Source organism: Vicia villosa, linkage group LG1, assembly GCF_029867415.1.
Source record: "Vicia villosa cultivar HV-30 ecotype Madison, WI linkage group LG1, Vvil1.0, whole genome shotgun sequence".
NCBI lineage: Eukaryota > Viridiplantae > Streptophyta > Magnoliopsida > Fabales > Fabaceae > Vicia > Vicia villosa.
In genome coordinates this window covers 225,088,270-225,105,567 of record NC_081180.1, presented here as the reverse complement: position 1 = coordinate 225,105,567, position 17,298 = coordinate 225,088,270, and the positions used below count along the sequence as shown (strand labels likewise).

General features: G+C 34.0%; 1 protein-coding gene across 1 annotated transcript; it reads right to left on the bottom strand.

The window, feature by feature from the left end:
- Positions 1 to 1,866: 1,866 nt before the first annotated feature.
- On the bottom strand, positions 1,867 to 6,719 carry LOC131623163 (uncharacterized). The gene is made up of 2 exons (XM_058894171.1): positions 6,522 to 6,719; positions 1,867 to 2,838 (listed from the first exon to the last, which is right to left on the bottom strand). The coding sequence occupies exon 2, from the start codon at positions 2,813 to 2,815 to the stop codon at positions 2,060 to 2,062; it is 756 nt and encodes a 251-aa protein (XP_058750154.1). The 5' UTR covers positions 2,816 to 2,838; positions 6,522 to 6,719; the 3' UTR covers positions 1,867 to 2,059.
- Between the last annotated feature and the right edge of the window lie 10,579 nt (positions 6,720 to 17,298).

Below are 17,298 nucleotides of genomic sequence, written 5' to 3'. Positions count from 1 at the left end.
CTTACAGATCATCCCCTTCTTATCAAAAGATCGGGCAACACCCCAAGCTCTATTATGGGGAATCAGAGAAAATTTCTTTGGATAAAATCACCATTATGAACTTGTAGAGGAACTAAGAAGTTAACATCAAAGTAAACAAGTTAACATGCGGGGGATTTTAGTTCAAAACTCAACACAAGGTGAGAAAGAAAACCCAACAGTCAACCGTTGTCTCAAAACTTCTTGGTAGAGAGTGACATACTCTGGATTGGTCATGGCAACAACCTTTGTGCTTCAAGCTAATGAGGTGATCAAGGTAACTTCTGATTCACAACTTGCCCCAGACTACATGGTCTATGAGAGGAATTGCTTCAAGAGGATTCATGGAGATCCTTGGCATCATGAAGACTTTGGAATAATCTGCCCCAGATCAACAAATTCTTGGAGAGATTCATCAAATCTCGACGTAACTGCCCCAGATTGACTAAACTTGGCACATTCTTTTACTCGACAAAGTCTTCAAGCTTTGCCCCATGATGGTAATCAAACTTGCAAAAGCATTATACTGGGAAAACAGCATGCCCTTGGCAATGTTTTAGTTTTCTACTGATGATCAGATGTAAACTTCCTGAATGTCAAACAAATGTTTACAAGCAGAAAAATGTTTATTGTGAGAATGATAATGAAAATGCAACAATTATGTAAGTCTTGAAGTTTCGAAAAGATGTCGCATAACTTTGTGAATGAATCACTAGTTAAGAGATGACATTGATTTTTTTTATTTTTTATGCATATGATACCAACACAAGTTTTCAGCATAACCGATAGGAGTCAGGAACGCTTTCTTGTTTAAGTATGCTTTCGAAATAAACCCTGCTTCAATTAGGACTTTTGAGGGTTGTAACGTGGCCTGGTTCACGGTTTTCAGAAAAAAAAAAAAAAGATTTTTAGGCTCAAAGTTTATTTAGCCCACCCCAACTTCGTGATGTTCTCCAGTCCTATGTTCAGTTAACTCAACATGAGTATTCATCTCTCAAAAGGATTTTGTGCCATTAAGGATCCAATGAAGCTTTCTTGGAGTAGCAGTCACCCTTTTGTCTTCATTTTTGTATTCACACAGATTTGTTCATTTTTGAGGACTTTTGCTTTGTAGTCCTTTATTTTCACTTTTCACTCTTTTCTCTTTTTATTTATTTATTTCTCTAACTTTTGCCTGGACTGATTCTTTTGAATTGGTCGTCCAGCGGAATGCTCTAACTTTTGCCTAAGTCACTTGTTTTCAAGTTTTTGACTTAGCGAGCTTTTTTTCTTCTTCTTTTTTTTTTTTTTTTTTTTTTTTTTTTTTTTTTGATTTGAACAAATCGTGTGACATTGACTTTGTCTTGACTTGTTGAGAGGGTTGTGACTGCCTCATTTCTTGGCGGATGAAGGATAACCATTGTGGTTTCACATTTTCCAGCCTTTTGATGCGCGGGGAATAACCATTGTGGTTTCCCATGATCCAACCATTGATGTGGATATGACATGCTTGACCTTTGGATGCACAATCCTTTTTGAAATATGAACACTCGGTCAAATCAACTGAACACTACCCTGCCCCAGGTTAAAATTTAGGGTTTTTTCGTTTAGAAAAGAAACTCCTACTTCAAGGCTCAAAGGGGTTAACAAGGGATTATCTTCCTTATATCTCCGGTGTTTGGGAATTTGAAACAATGCCTGTACATCATCAGCAGGGTCTTATTCAAAAGCATACAACCAGAAATTTTGCGTTTTCAGATCATCATCCTCCCTCCAATCTTTGCATGAGCAAGAGTTTGGCAAAAGCAATTGGTATCATAATGCATAAAAACAAATAAACATGAGTGAAACGAATGGATTACTTCAAGACAAACATTATTGTTGCATTAGCATTAACATTCAAAAATAAACAAGTTTCTACATGCAAACAATGCATTTGAAAAACAAGTAATATTACAAATGAAAATCAGTAAGAATACTAAAAAAACTGAGAAGGCTTTCTCCATCTGGGTTTGTGCTGAAGGAAACATCTTTCAAACTTCAGGCTACCATCAATAGTGATTCATTCATGCTTTGGCAAAGAATTGGCTTGAACATCAGGGCCAATGTCTCGGAAAGACAAAATACCAGCACGAGTCAATCTTTGAACTTCAACCTTTAGAGCCCAACAATCTTCTAAACTGTGTCCGGGAGCATCCTGATGAAAAGCGCAAGTAACATCAGCATTGTACCACCATGGAATCTTCTCTGGAATTGGAGGTGGTGACCTTGTCTGAACCAAATTCTTATGAATTAGAGCAGGGAACAATTCTGTGTAGGTCATAGGGATAGGATCAAAATTAGGCTTTCGAGATTGATTTTGCTCATTCAGTGGAGGAGCTTGTTGACGAGTACTTTGCTGATAATCTGGAGTTGCATGAATTGAATTGGATACAGGAATGATATAGGAAACATGATGATGTTGATGATGATTGTTTCCTCCCCTGATTCTCTTCTTTGAAAAGTCATTACCAAACTTCTTCACACTACCAGCTGAGTTACCTTCTTCAAACAAACATTCCTTTCGGACATCCTTTTCTAGAAGCGCTTTCATATCCACCTCTCTGTGGAAGTCGGCAGGTGTACTGACTACTGTCCCCTTGGGAAAGAACGAGTTCAGAGTTTCAAGAAAGACCTTTGCCATCCTTTCTTCCATCATAGGAGGATTGACTTGGGCAGCAACTAGAGCCTCAACCAGAGCAGTCAGATGCTCCATACCAGCCTTCAAAGTAACCACCTCTTTGCGGAGTTCAAGAATCTCTTGTTTGATACTTTCCATTTCTTCTTAGCACGAGCGTTGCACTGATGATACCAGGAGAAAGGAAATAAGGCTCTGGAAAAAACTTCTTTAGAGAGCAAGACCAAATGCAGAATGATGCATGCAATGCAAATAATTTGTTTTTTTTATTTTTAATTTTTGAGTTTCAAGGAACTTAAGATATTAACTTGTAAACACTCAAACATTGGACTAAAGCTTTGATTAAGTTATCATCAAAATCAATCATCCACTTTGGTGGATTAGAGTTTTCACCCCATCAACACCCAAGATCCATTGAGTTTGATGAAACTTATGATGTTTACAAGGAAAGACCTCTAAGTTCCTTGAAAATCAAAAGAAAAAGAGTTTTCATGGATGCATGAATGCATGGTTTATGCATCAACCACAATCAAGAGCATGCAAGGTCACATAAGATCATAGTTCAAAGGTTCGACGTCACGAGCATGGAGCCATAGGTCTACCCATCCCACAAGGAGTGATCTAGGGAATTTTGTACCTGCCAGTCGGGTTCTACAAAGGTTCCCAGAGTTTTCAATCTTCTATCGGATATTACCGGCACGCACAATTGCTCATGGGCGCCAATAATATGCCTAAAAAGACCTCGTCTGAGCGTAGTATCGCATGACAACAAGCTCAAATTGGTACTTGATCTTGTTTCTGCACTACATCCTAAAAAAGGCTTAGATTGGTTTAAAGGGTTCTAGGCCATTCAGCTTCTACGGACACTCACTATTGAAAGTAATAGCGTTATCACGATGGTTCGTAACAACCTCTACTACCTTCCATGAGGCCTCCACTGATTGGGGTTCCACCATATGACGCTCATGGTAAGGATTGCTCCTGACATGCGACTATTGGTCTTACCACCTCCTATCTCAAGTTACTCACCAAAGTTCGGGTTAGAACTTTGTCTCATCACAGAGGAACCATCGAGCACCAAAAAGAAAAAAAAATGAAAATAAACACACAAAGCACACAACAATATATACAGATAAAACACACAGATAAACAAAAATAGGCTTAACACACTTAAAAAACTGAAATCCCCAGTGGAGTCGCCATTTTTCTGTAGCGGGGAAGATCTGATATCGAAGCCATGGGATTGACTCGAATCAATATTCCGTTTTGAAATCGCCACCGCGCTTTATTTTTTCAAAGGAAAAGGGAAAAGAACGAAAAACCCAAAGTTTTGTTTTTAAAACAAGAAAGAGATCTCAGGTACGGGTGTTGATTATATGAGGGGAAGGTTTAAAGCACCCCTCATATCCGTGGTACTCCACGGGAACCTTTTTGAAAATCTGTGTTGTGTGTGTGCTAAAAAACGGTTTGTTTTATTTTTAAAATAAGCTCGGCAAAGCGTTTAGCTTTGGGCCTACATACCTCCTCGGTGCAATGGAGAAGTCAGAGCTAATGTAGTTCCGCTTTTGGGAAAAACGTTTTTAAAACGAATAAACACTTTGTTGTCGTTAGAGAGAAATACTCAGCCATTGATCTTGAGCATGAGAACAAACAAGTTCTTTGCATCGCAAATGAAAGAAGGGCGCCAACTCGGATAAAATCAACGAGTATGCCACTAGCTCTCTCACGCGGAAAAGATCTCGTTATTATCAATCAATTTCAAAATCGTGGGGTATAACCACTCGTTTCGACAATTAACGGTGTCTAAACTTTTGAAGAAAAGCCACTAAGGGCGAAAGATATTTTTAAGAAAAAGGTTTTGAAAAGGTTTGCAAACATAAGAATATTTTGGAAAAAGGGAGAAGATTTTGAAAATTTAAGAATGGGAGGAGATGAAGAGGCTAACCTAATGCATAAAATAAAAGCTAAGGAAAGAAACGGTCTAACCAAATAAGAAGCCAACACTTGACATTAAGAGCCAAGGTAGTTTTCCCATCCTTTGGATTTATCAATACCAACACATTAACACTTGGGGATCCAGATGAACTTATTGTCTTAGCACCATTTTTCATTAAGCATATTAAGATTCTGACGAAAATCGGGCAGAGTAACGGCTGTTTTCGGGTAAAATCCTTATCTCAATGCCTTGGAATTAACCATCAAGGGCTTTCAAGGAAATACCTGCACACATAAACATACAACAGAACAATGCCAGACAGACAGAACAATCATAGGATAGCAATAGAATGAGTCCAGAGGTACTAGGTCCATAAGTCCGAATCTCCAAAGCGCTAGGGATATTAACTGATAGTCCAAAGAGAGCCTTATGTATTTTTTAGATTTTGGTTATTTATTAGTGTTTTAGCGGAAAAATAAAGTATGGTCCAAGTGGACAAAAGAAAAATAACAGAAGCATAAACATATGTCCAAGTGGACAAAGAAAAAATGACGGAAAGTAAATATGATGAAATGATAAAGTAAAGCTATAAAGCGAGAAATATAAAGAGCGGTAATATAAAGAGCGGTATAGTAAAGGTGCGGAAATTAAAGTTAGTTGTTAAATGTTAAAGATAACCATCTTGAAACTTGTCAAGTATGTTATCAAAGTTAGTAGGAAGATCTATGGTGAGTGAATGATGTACTCGGATTTAAAGTCAATGGGGCTTATCAGAAGCTTGATAAAATCATAGCGACTACACGATAAAAACCTCCACAAGTCTTAAATCAACCGCATACAATTCTCTTCCATGTTTGATCTTTTTATCGAGTCGGGACAAATGTAGGAGAACTCTCCATGTATCAAGATCATCAATCAAAAGAAATAAGAAGGAGAAGAAGAAATGATCTAGCCTTTATCAAGAATCCATAGAATTCTCTAGATATTAAGGCTTTCATCGATCAAAAGAAAATAAGATGAGAAAGATAAGAATAGAAACAAATTGATCTAGTCTTTATCAAGAATCCATAGAATTCTCAAGATATTAAGACTTTCATCGATCAAAAGCAAATGTGATGAAAAGATAATAAGGAAAACAAATTGATCTAGTCTTCATCAAGAATCCATAGAATTCTCAAGATATTAAGACTTTCATCGATCAAAAGCAAATGTGATGAAAAGATAATAAGGAAAACAAATTGATCTAGTCTTCATCAAGAATCCATAGAATTCTCAAGATGTTAAGACTTTCATCGATCAAAGAAAGCAAGATGAAAAAGATAAGAATAGAAACAAATTGATCTAGTCTTCATCAAGAATCCATAGAATTCTCAAGATGTTAAGACTTTCATCGATCAAAAGAAAGATAAGATGAAAATAAGAATGAAAACACAAAAGATAATCAACTCACACTATCATTAATATCATTCATCTAATATTATGGATTAGGTCATTTCAAACCTATCAACATCCTAGATCCAATGATATTAATGAAGTGGAGGAAGTAGGAAACCAAAACAAGCATAAAAAAGGCAAAAAACCACATTCTGCCAGCAGGAAATCGATTTCATGCAGAGGGAAATCGATTTCCATAAGGCAGTTTTCAAAAAAAACAAGTTACGTACAGCATGAAATCGATTTGAGCCTTAAGGAAATCGATTTGACCAGTGCAAATTTCAGCAAAAACAACATTTAAAGGCATAAAACTTGACTTAAGCAAACATACAAACACCTTATGATCACATATCAATTGGAGCACGAATTTTCCATCAAATCACCATCAAATAGCACCAATATAGCATCAAAGATGCATTGAACACAAACCACAAAGGATCTACATCATGATACACAAAAAGGATGAAGAGAATTTACCAAATCTTGCACAAACTTGGATCTACTTCAAGAATCACCAACACAAATCTTGATCTCTCAACAATTGAAGAAAAAAGAGTGAAATGGATGGTGGCTTAGCTCAAAGTTTGTGAGGTTCAAGATGTGACTCACAAACTTTATGAAAGAAAAAGAGCTTTGGTGAATTTGGTAGGGATGAGGAGAGAAATTGCAAGGGATTTGTTGGCTCTCAAAGCTTTTAGAAATGAGAGAGGCAAGGCCTCTATTTATAGAATTGGAGCAAGAGTAGTGGCAATTTGGTCTTTTGGCATTTGGTGATTAACTTGTGTTTAATTGATGATTAAAGTGGTGTTTAAATGGTAAGAAATGGTAAAATGAGGTTTAAGTGGGTTTAATGAAGGGATTAATTTTGATGAGGTGGAAAATTGGTAAAATGATCAAATAAAAAGGTGCCAAAATGATGTCAAGCTTCCCTCCTTATATTTTTTGAATTTTGCCTGAAGGAAATCGATTTACCCAGGAGGGAAATCGATTTCACTCTGTTCCAGAAGAGAAATTGGCGCAAAATACACTTAGGGAAATCGATTTACCCAGGAGGGAAATCGATTTCATGCTGTCCAGAATGTGATTTTGGTGAAGATTGCTGCAGGGAAATCGATTTACCCAGTAGGGAAATCGATTTCATCAGTCAAAAATGTGAAAAATGCCTTGTTTATTGCATGTCTTGGCTTGGTACCTACAAAACAAAAGTCTACAAAGAAACAAAGCAATATTTTTGGTATTTGGGTTAGTATAAGCATACAAGATACACAATCATTGGTGCTTGATGGTCCCTCTTATTGATGAGGTGAGTGCAACACCATAAACAAAACTTCCAAGTGAAGCTCTTGATTAGTGATTGAGATGTGAATGATATAGGATCTTAGGGTCAAAAATTGGGGTATGACAGTGTGTCACCATCCTCTCTGACGCTTATGAATGTTTAGGGTTACCGCATCTGTTTATGTTTTTATGAATTTTCATTGTTCATGTTTTAGATTTTGTGAGATTCACATTTTCTTTATTTTCGTTTTGTTACAATTGTGTTTTAGTTTTATGCAGATTCATTCTCTCTCTCTCTCTCTGACACTTATGAATGTTTAGAATTATCGCATTTGTTTATGTTCTTATGAATGTGTATTGTTCATGTTTTAGATTTTGTGACATTCACATTTTCTTTATATGTATTTTGTTGTAACTATGTTTTGATTTTATTCAAATTTTATAGCACATAACCATATGAGTACTTGAATTTCTTAAAACCATAGGATGAAAGCCCTAGATTAGTGTGTACGTCAAAATAAGCTTATATATTAGTGTAACCTTAGGTTGACAGATAAGAAACATTTATAGAATTCCTTGAATACAACTTTCATTGAATAAATCTTAAGCTGAAAACTTACAAAAAGGTCAGTCATTTTTTTATTAATCATATCTAAATGCTCTGACTGAGAGAATGTTTGACCAAGTATAATCTGCTTCATCATCAGAATCGATGATGACTGGCCTTTTCACCCTTCTTCTTCTTGATCTCCTCTTCCTAAGAGCTCTCCTAGGTCTCAAAGGTTCGGTATAATCACAACAACTTTCAACGACTTGGACATCTTCTTGATTTTGAGGAGGATTTTGCACATGAGCTTTGGCCTCTACAGCCACATCAGCTTCTGTTCTCAGCATTATTGGAAGTTTCAGTAGAAGTACTCATTTTGATTCTTCCTCTTCTCTGATTCCTTTGGATGAAATTATTTTTGTGTTTTGGTTCAAAGAGAAATTCCGCTATTACATTGGTTCTTCTAATTCTTGATCTTCTCTAAACTTTGAAAATCTAAAAGTTAAAAGATTTCACGCATGTCAAGTTTGCTCATTACTTCTTCTTTAATTCTCTATGTTTTCTTCTCTTGGAAGTTGGAAATCTCAAGTTGTTGAATGACTACATCTCTTTGTCTTTTTAAATTTATTTTTCCCTTATTTGAAAGTTTTGATATTCCTTCTTACACATAACAGGTGTATTGTTGTTTCTTCTCTGACCTTTGTAGGTTATTTGGTTTCTAATGGAATTGTGTCACTGATGTAATACAAGTTTCAATTAAAATGGATGTATTGTTGTTTGTGGTATGATATGATTGAAAATTATTTAGAAATAATATCATAATTGTTGTTAATTCAACTGTTATTTTAAGTAGAATAATAAAATCCAAAAATTAGTGTTGTAGGAATTGAACCTGGGACCTTTCTATTATAACACAACAGTTGTTTCCATAAACCGTAGCTATAAGTAGCGCACTATCTAATTTATAACAATTGTCACAGGCCCGTTGTGGTAACCAGCATACATACAATCACACGCTACCTAGTAACGGATGTGCTACTGTCATTATATGTATTTTGCAAATGTCATTATTTATGTTTTCCGTAGTAGTGTGATATTGTTATGTTAATGAATTATGTATTTACATGTCAAGAGGACATTATAGTAACAGAAAATACATATGGACATTATAATAAACTCATATGTATTTTCTGTCACTATAATGTCCTCTTGACATGTAAGATGGGACAAGAGGAGAGTTTCACAAAGAATCACAAAAACATAATCTCAATATCAATCTCAAACTCAAACTCAATAATAACAACTAAACTACAACATATAACTTTTCATAAATTTAGAAAGTATAACATCTAAACAACAACAACAACAATAACATCAACAACTCAAAAACAACAACTAACATTAAACAACAACACATGAAAACAATCTCTCAACAAAACTACAACAACATCAATAATAAACCTATAACATCAATCTCATTTTAAACGACAAAAGCAACAATATTTTCACGCAATGAATGAATGGACTTGATACGTCAATCCTTTTGCGTCATATTTTTTGATTCTACGGACTAAGGTTAGGAAATTTTGGTCCTCTCCAATATCTTGGTTGAACATATATATCGAAACTTTTGAGTCACTCGACCACCAAATTTTTAATTCTCTCCTGCCAAGCCAGCTCTATCTGATCGCACACTAACGTGTCTGTCCGATAATAATTGCAACTATATAGTTGATCGTGTAGTTTTAAAATATTGTCGAACCCACAAAGATTAATAATCAAACTAATGTTATCTATTGTTACAGTGCAAAGCTAAGGCTAAAGGTTAAAAGGATGCGAACGGGAATGTAAATGATAATTGCAAAAGGTTTGAAAATAATGATAAAGTGAGCCCTTAGTATGGATTTCGTACTCCTAAGGGACTTGTAGAATTCGGGTTCTAATTATGATTTAAATGTGTTATATATTGACTTAAAGGTTCCATCTCACACTCTCGTGCTATTGACAAAAACCACACCTTATAACTACAGGATATTGCTCTCACTCACTTGTTCTAATTAGAAAACATACTTTGAAAGCCAGTGAGATCCTAAACGATACCTAAAGCGCTCTTGTTGTTTCTAGGATCGATGCCTAGTTTCCATTATTCGATTCATTCCTCACACTCTTGCGCTATCGGCTTAAACATTAATTTGTTCTTCACTCTCGTGTCAAAACAATAAATCATACAATTGGAAACTAAAACCAAAACAACATATAATCATAACTCCACACCTATAATTTTCTACTAAATCCCGTCAGTAACAACGGTTCTCATACTCCAAACTCAAGTAAATTAAGCAAGACATAATTATAATTAAAATCGACATGTTCGAAGCAATTTTACGTAAAACTAACATATCATGCAATATAATATCAACAATAGAAAGCTTAAATAAATAAACAATGAAAACCTGAATTTAAAGAAACAAAAACTTGAATTGATATGAAAATGTCGGCAGGCTTGTTTTTTATCCAAGAGTATATTACAAAATAGAAAGAAACAAGTGTGACAATCTCTCAATGTGAGTTATTGTCACTTTTATAGGTAATTTAATGCCGAAGACTATACTGTGATTTCGGCAGCGCTTCTGCACGACTTGGATGCCCCAAAAACTCCCTTATAGGTCCATTGTATAAATCATATGGTACTGGTAACTTCCTCTGGTCGTGCAAAAAGAGTGGAGAAAAAAGAAGTTGGAGAAATTGCTGCAAACTGCCACTTTTGCAAAATTGTCATCTGAGAGATAATGGTGAACGCCATTAGGGCAATGGCGAACGCCATTGCCTTAATCATTAAATGACGTGGCAAGCTTGAGCAATAGAGAACGCCATATGAACATGGCGAAGCAAACGCCATATCAGTAAAATGGGTAGATGATGCTCTTTTTGCTACTCTTTCACTCCTTTTCCGGTTTGCTCGTGAATCTGTACAGGAACTTGCTGACAACTACAAAACATATAAAAACGAATTAAAAGGTGATAAAATAGATTGAATTACAGACAAATAACTTGCGCAATAAGCCTAAAAACACGATATGATTTCTCTTTATCACTATCCTATGCAGCATCACACACATCTTTGCAATGAAAACATCACACAACCTAATTTTCCGAGCATAACCCATCCACAAGTTTCCAAAGGGATCTTCTAATAGGCCTCCATATTCTATCATGGACATAGACTTCTTGTAAGTGTCATCATAATTGAGATTAATTCAATTAGTATATGGGTGATATCAATGAACATGTTTGATCTCAGGTTCAGAGACCTAACATTGTAATGCACATTATTGTCATTCTCGATCACCTTGACCATATGAATTATTGTATGTGTTGGGTTGTCCAATCATTGAGAACCATCTTTAAACAATAATTTTTTCTCCAATTCCACAAGTATCAACATGATATCATAAAAATAGACCTCCAGTTTCCTCTATGAAAAACCATCATATTTTCAGTGAGATTGTACGTGATCCAGTTCTTACAGGAAAAATAAAACAGTGAGTCATTTTGTTGGAAGGAATAAGTTTAATCCATACATGTGTTGCGTAAGGGCAATCCCAAATCACATGAACCAAAGTCTTTTTAGTGTCACTATACCATTTTCAATCAGAGGTGATTGTTGGGTTCCACTTGTGACGTTTAGAGTTTATCAAAATTCCCTCATGCATCATATGCCATGTGAATGTGTAGATTCGATGAAGGTCTTCCAAATGATATTCCAGTTAATATTTGGATCAATACAAGTCAGATATGAAGAAAATAGTTATAAGCATTGTTAGACGATAAGGTGGATCTAGAGGGGGGTGAATAGATCACCGTTTTCAAATTTTACCAAATTTTTATGTTTAGAACTTTATTGCCCCGGAAGGAAAAATATCGTCTAGAACGACCTTAGTTATTGGAAGCCGGATATGCATGAACCAATGAACAATTGATGAATTAGAATTTTGCAATTTAACGAAATTATCACTTATAAAGTTGCACACTAGTTGTTATTACTCACAATATACTGTTTGTTAGAAATGGTGGCAAATGTTGTGTTTGGTATTTTGTCAAACACTTGGTGAGCAGTATGTCACCTACTTTCAACTCTTCACGAAACACAAACTTTGCCACACACAAAAACTTAAGAAAAATGCGATAACGAAAAAGAACACGGAGTTTGTTTAGGTGGTTCCCCTTGTTGTCCTCACGTAGAGTACGTCTGCCCCTAATTCCAAATAGAATTAGGATAAATTTTATTGAATGCAAATTGTTCACAAGAGAAGAAGTTACCATTCACCAACTACAATTATGCAATAAAATTGAAATTAAACTCTTCTCTTCCCTTGATTCAAGTAGAACCAAGTGATTGTCGACGATCTTGATGAAACTCGACCCCGGTCCTTCCTTCCCTATCCTCTAGTTGTTGCTAGCTTGTTGAGCGAATCACCGATCCCTCAAACCCTTAAGCACGGCTGAATAATTTTGAAGCGAAGAAATCGTCAAAAACCCCCAAATCACACTTGATCTTGGAGGATAAAATCCTAAGATTTTATTCAAGAAAAACCCATTAACTCTCAACTCGAACAAGAAACGAATCTACTGACGAACCTTATCAACGCACGTTCCTCACCTTGATTGATAAAGATTGTTATGTGTGATTATCAATCGATGAGTGAAAGGTTGAAGATGATGAGAGCTTTTTGTCTATTTTCACTTTTCTTGTTAACCATTGTCAAATGATCAAAGATTGTTTTTATATGTCATCACACACTAATGCAAAGTCAAACTCAAGGAAAAAACAGCTTTACTCAGCGATAAATCTGGGCGTCAGAAAATTGAAGAAATGAGAACCATGCGTCGACCTATGATAAGTATGCGTAGACCTGAAGATGTTGATGAGTCGACCTGAAGGTCGACCTGAGGCTTCCAGAGGCTTGCATAAAATGTGATGCGTCGACCTGAACAGGGTCATGCGTCGATGCATGTTGTTCTAACATGTAATCCAGAGTGAGCGGACCTGAAGGTCGACCTGAGCTGACCAGAGACACACACAAACTTGCATGCGTCGACCTAAGGCAAGTGTGAGTCGACCTGAGCTTTCCAAACATGCCCAGACTGTTAAGGAATGATCCTGTGAGTCGACCTAGAGCATGTGTAGGTCGACCTATGCATGTCTCAACACCAAAATCTTCATTTTTGTTTATTCTTCTTATTTCCTTAATTGACATGTTGATTTAGAGATGTACCCATAGTTGAGTGACAAGTTTTGACATCATGAAAACTTACCTTTGCCCTCACAAGCATTACCTATAAAAAATCATGATATCTATTGTCAGCTCACCCTAACTTGTTTGCACCATCTTTAAGAAGATGGGGGAATAAGCATAATGTGATTAATCAGCTCCTCGGTGAACTAACTGCGAAGTAACTCAAAAATCCAATTCCTTTTCATATTGATTGTGTCTTTAACCATCAATATGGTATCCCTAACAATGTCTATTCTTGGGTCAAAATGACGAATAGTTATTGCTCTGTTAGAGTCCAATAGTTAAGTTGAAAATTGACCCCTGTATCATCCCCAATCTTCCACTTAGTATTCTTTTATAATTCCTCCCATGTTTTTGCTAATGATTTCCAAGTAGGGAATCATCCGACTTGTAAATAATATTCTCCATTAGGTTTTGATTACTACCATACTTATTAATTAGCACGTGACACCATAAATTATTATGGCAAGTCAATAAATTTCAAAGGATTTTAAACATAAAGACATCATTCTTTAATTAAGTGTTTGATGCCTTAGCCATCGAGGTCATGAGGCATACAACGGACCTCTCAACTAATCAAATGAGACTTGTGGGTCGTCAAAGTGTCACCCTAAATAAACCCTCTTTAAAGTATTTCTAATTCATTTCAAATATTCATATGGATTTTAGCATAATGCATGTGAAAGTAAGAGATAGAACTTAATATCAATTTACATAAGGTAATTTTATTGTTCAAGCTCAATCCCTTATGTTTCCATTCACTCAGACGCCTTTGCACGTGCTCAATGATATGCCAAAAATTTGTTTATAGAGATTCCTCCATGAGTAATGTTTATCCTAATATACTTTCCCAAACTTAAAACTTCTCAAAATCATATATGTTGAATTATCTCCTACGGAAGTTGAGCGTCGTCATTGGATGAGAAATTTATTTAAGTCTTCTAAAAATTAATCTTTTGGTCAGACTTTTAAAAAAATTAATCCAGACAATGTATGATATAATAAGCTTGTTCTATAGTGGCATCTACAAAATAAAGAAGGTCGTCTACAAAGAAGAGGTGAGAGACCGAGAGTCCTTCACACCCGGCACACATAGGCTTCTAATAATTGACACCAACCTTATCAACAATGATATGCAACAATTGATCCATAGATATAACATAAAGATAAGAAAAGTGGGGTGTCACCTTGACGAACACCTTCGGATGGAGAAAATCTATCAAGCGTATCTCTGTTCCATACAATTTTGAAAGATGAAGAAGGATTATATTGATAAATCCTTAATAGAAGGCATGGTACGAAGTGTTACTCGATGAATCTCTAAATCATTAGGGTAAGAGAAAAGGGACACAATGATTTCCCTAACCTCTCGATCTTAATGAAAAAGCTCGTAAAAATGACACCTCACTATCTCTTTCAACTTCTCAATCTTAAACTCCCACTCTCTATTCTCGTCTCTCAGAGCTTTTATGCTTTCATCTTCGTGCAATAATCTTTTCGTAGCAATATTTAGTACTTCTATTTTCATCTATAATTCACTTACCTCTAAATTTCTGAACCTAAGACATATATTTGGACGCGTGTCTAATGGTTCTACAAAACACTGCGTTGCTGTAAGAAGAAATTCAAACTCTTTAAATGTGTTTGTTACTATAGAAGTTGTGAAGAGAGAAGTATAAGAGAAAGGTTCAATTTCTCCCTGTTAGAATGCAGAGAATTTAAGAAAGATAGAATTTTCATGGGGTCCACAGCTTTTTTTCAATCTCCCCTAAACAGCAAAGAAAAGAACAATAAAGTGCATATTTATTTCAATTTCATAACCATCCCTTTTCAATAGCACAACACAATTGTCATAAATTCTTATACTCACTAATTTTTTTAACACAACTAAGAAACTTAATTATTTAAATCTCCTAAAATTGAATTCATATAATTAATTAAATAACTAAATATATTAATAATATATTTTCTTATAATTATAATTGTAATATAATCTATTAATTGAATTCAAATAAAAATTAAACTGGTTCTTATAGACCTTTTTTACCTAGGGACATATTTGTACTTTCACAAATAATTAACATTTCTTTCTATTATATATCAAACAATATACTAAATCTATTTCATTTCTTATCTCTTTCTATCTTTTTCACATTTTTTTCTTATTTTTTCTTTCTTTTCTTAATCTTTTCACAATTAAACACACCCTTCAAGAATACCCCATAACTTTTCGCTACATTATCTTTCTTTCCTTTGCATGTTTTCCCAAATTTAGAAAAGATTAAGTGTAGTAAGGTAACTAAAACTCCAACTAGTTTTTTTTAAATAAAAATAAATTATACATAATACAATGAATACTCAAATACTTTACAATCGAAAGAGTGCAATGAGATAATTTGTATATTGGGTTATTCATCAATTTGAAAACTGCATCTTAGTAATAAACCAAGACCAAAATATATTCTTTATCTGTTCCACCACTTTTCATTTGAATATAATTTATAGACTGATTTTGAAAGAACGGGTTAATCTCAATTAAGGGCGTTTATGGGTGAGAGGCGATCCACTAACCACTAACGTAAATCAAATCAACTTATAAATTATTCGAATTCATTCATTTATAAGTATATTCAATCCAACCAGCAATAATTCATATAGTTTTGGTTTGGATATTAAGTTTGAGTTTTGCAATTCACTGATCCATTGATCCAACTCATTGATGTGACATTGGTAATTTCTTATTTTGTATTATTATTTTAAAAAAATATATAAGTTTTCATCTCTGTATTAATTAACCATAATTTTTCCAAAAATGTTTTATTCTCTACCAATAATATACTAGATCAATGAGTTACGTAATTCTAAGATTAAATGTTGTTTTTTATTTTCTTTTGTATAATTTTCAACTTACGTATTTTATAAAAATAATGTGTCTTGTGGAATATACTATTATTCAGTGTTATGTCATGTAGATGAATATTATTAGATATTATATGATGTGCTTTATACATTTTGTGTGTTAGAAATGAGTATAAATATATTAAATTGTGTTACAATATTTTTAAATTGAAAAAAATTATTATTTTTTTATTTGAAATACAACCCACGAACCCAACTCAATCTATAAATAAACGGACTGGTTTTGATAATGAAATTGTGGGTTGGACAACGAACCTAACTCATTAAAATTTAAATTGATTGGATAACGAATTAGGTGAAACCCGATCTAACCCAACCCCTAATCTCAATCCAAAACCTATGAACTGTTGCACAATTCGGTTGACATACAAAGTGGCACAGGGTATCCTATAAAAATGAATGTTTCAAATAATTAATATGGTTTAATTGAGCTAATTCTTTGGAATTAGAAACTTATGTATATAATTTTTATGCAAATGACAATCTAGTATTCAAATCTAGAGAAAACCCATAACTGAATTCTTTCTCTAAACAATCTAGCATGCAAATATTTTATGCAAATGATGCTCCAAAATATGATACATAATACTCCTTTCAATGTGATAGAGAGATACTATTAGAAGATATGGGCTTGCTTGTTTTAGTTTTAAAAAAAGAGATTTTTCTATAATACTTTTAAGTTGATTTTTATAAAACTTTAAAATTATAAAAAAAAATTAATGCATTTTTTTCGAAATTTATAACTTTTTAAAAAGATGTCTCAAAAATAATTTTATGAAAAATCATTCAAATTAGTTTGAATTTTAAGTAATTTTTTGAAATTTTAATATTTAAAAAAAATTTAGCAAAATGATGAAATACCTAAACTAGCATTGAAAAAATGATTTAAAATAATTTTTTATTAGAATTTTTTTTTTAAAAAAATTATAAATTTTCTTAAAACAAAAATATGTATTACTAAAAAGAATAATTTTTTTTTTTAAAAAATAAAACATACATGTCCATGTCCATGATATTTGTTAGAATAATTATGTACAAATTTCCCTCTCCAATAATACATATTACTTTGTACTACTCACTGCATAGTGTGGTCGTTTCAATAATATCAATAAATCTTTTGATTTTTTTTTTTTTAATCAAAGACTATTTGTATTAATTCAAAAAACCATAAGTACAAAGCGATCCATATGGATCCAGCCCAAACAAAAAGAGA

Bases quoted from the DNA above. Each gene is read 5' to 3' on its own strand.
- LOC131623163 (XM_058894171.1), bottom strand. From the start codon at position 2,815: ATGGAAAGTATCAAACAAGAGATTCTTGAACTCCGCAAAGAGGTGGTT.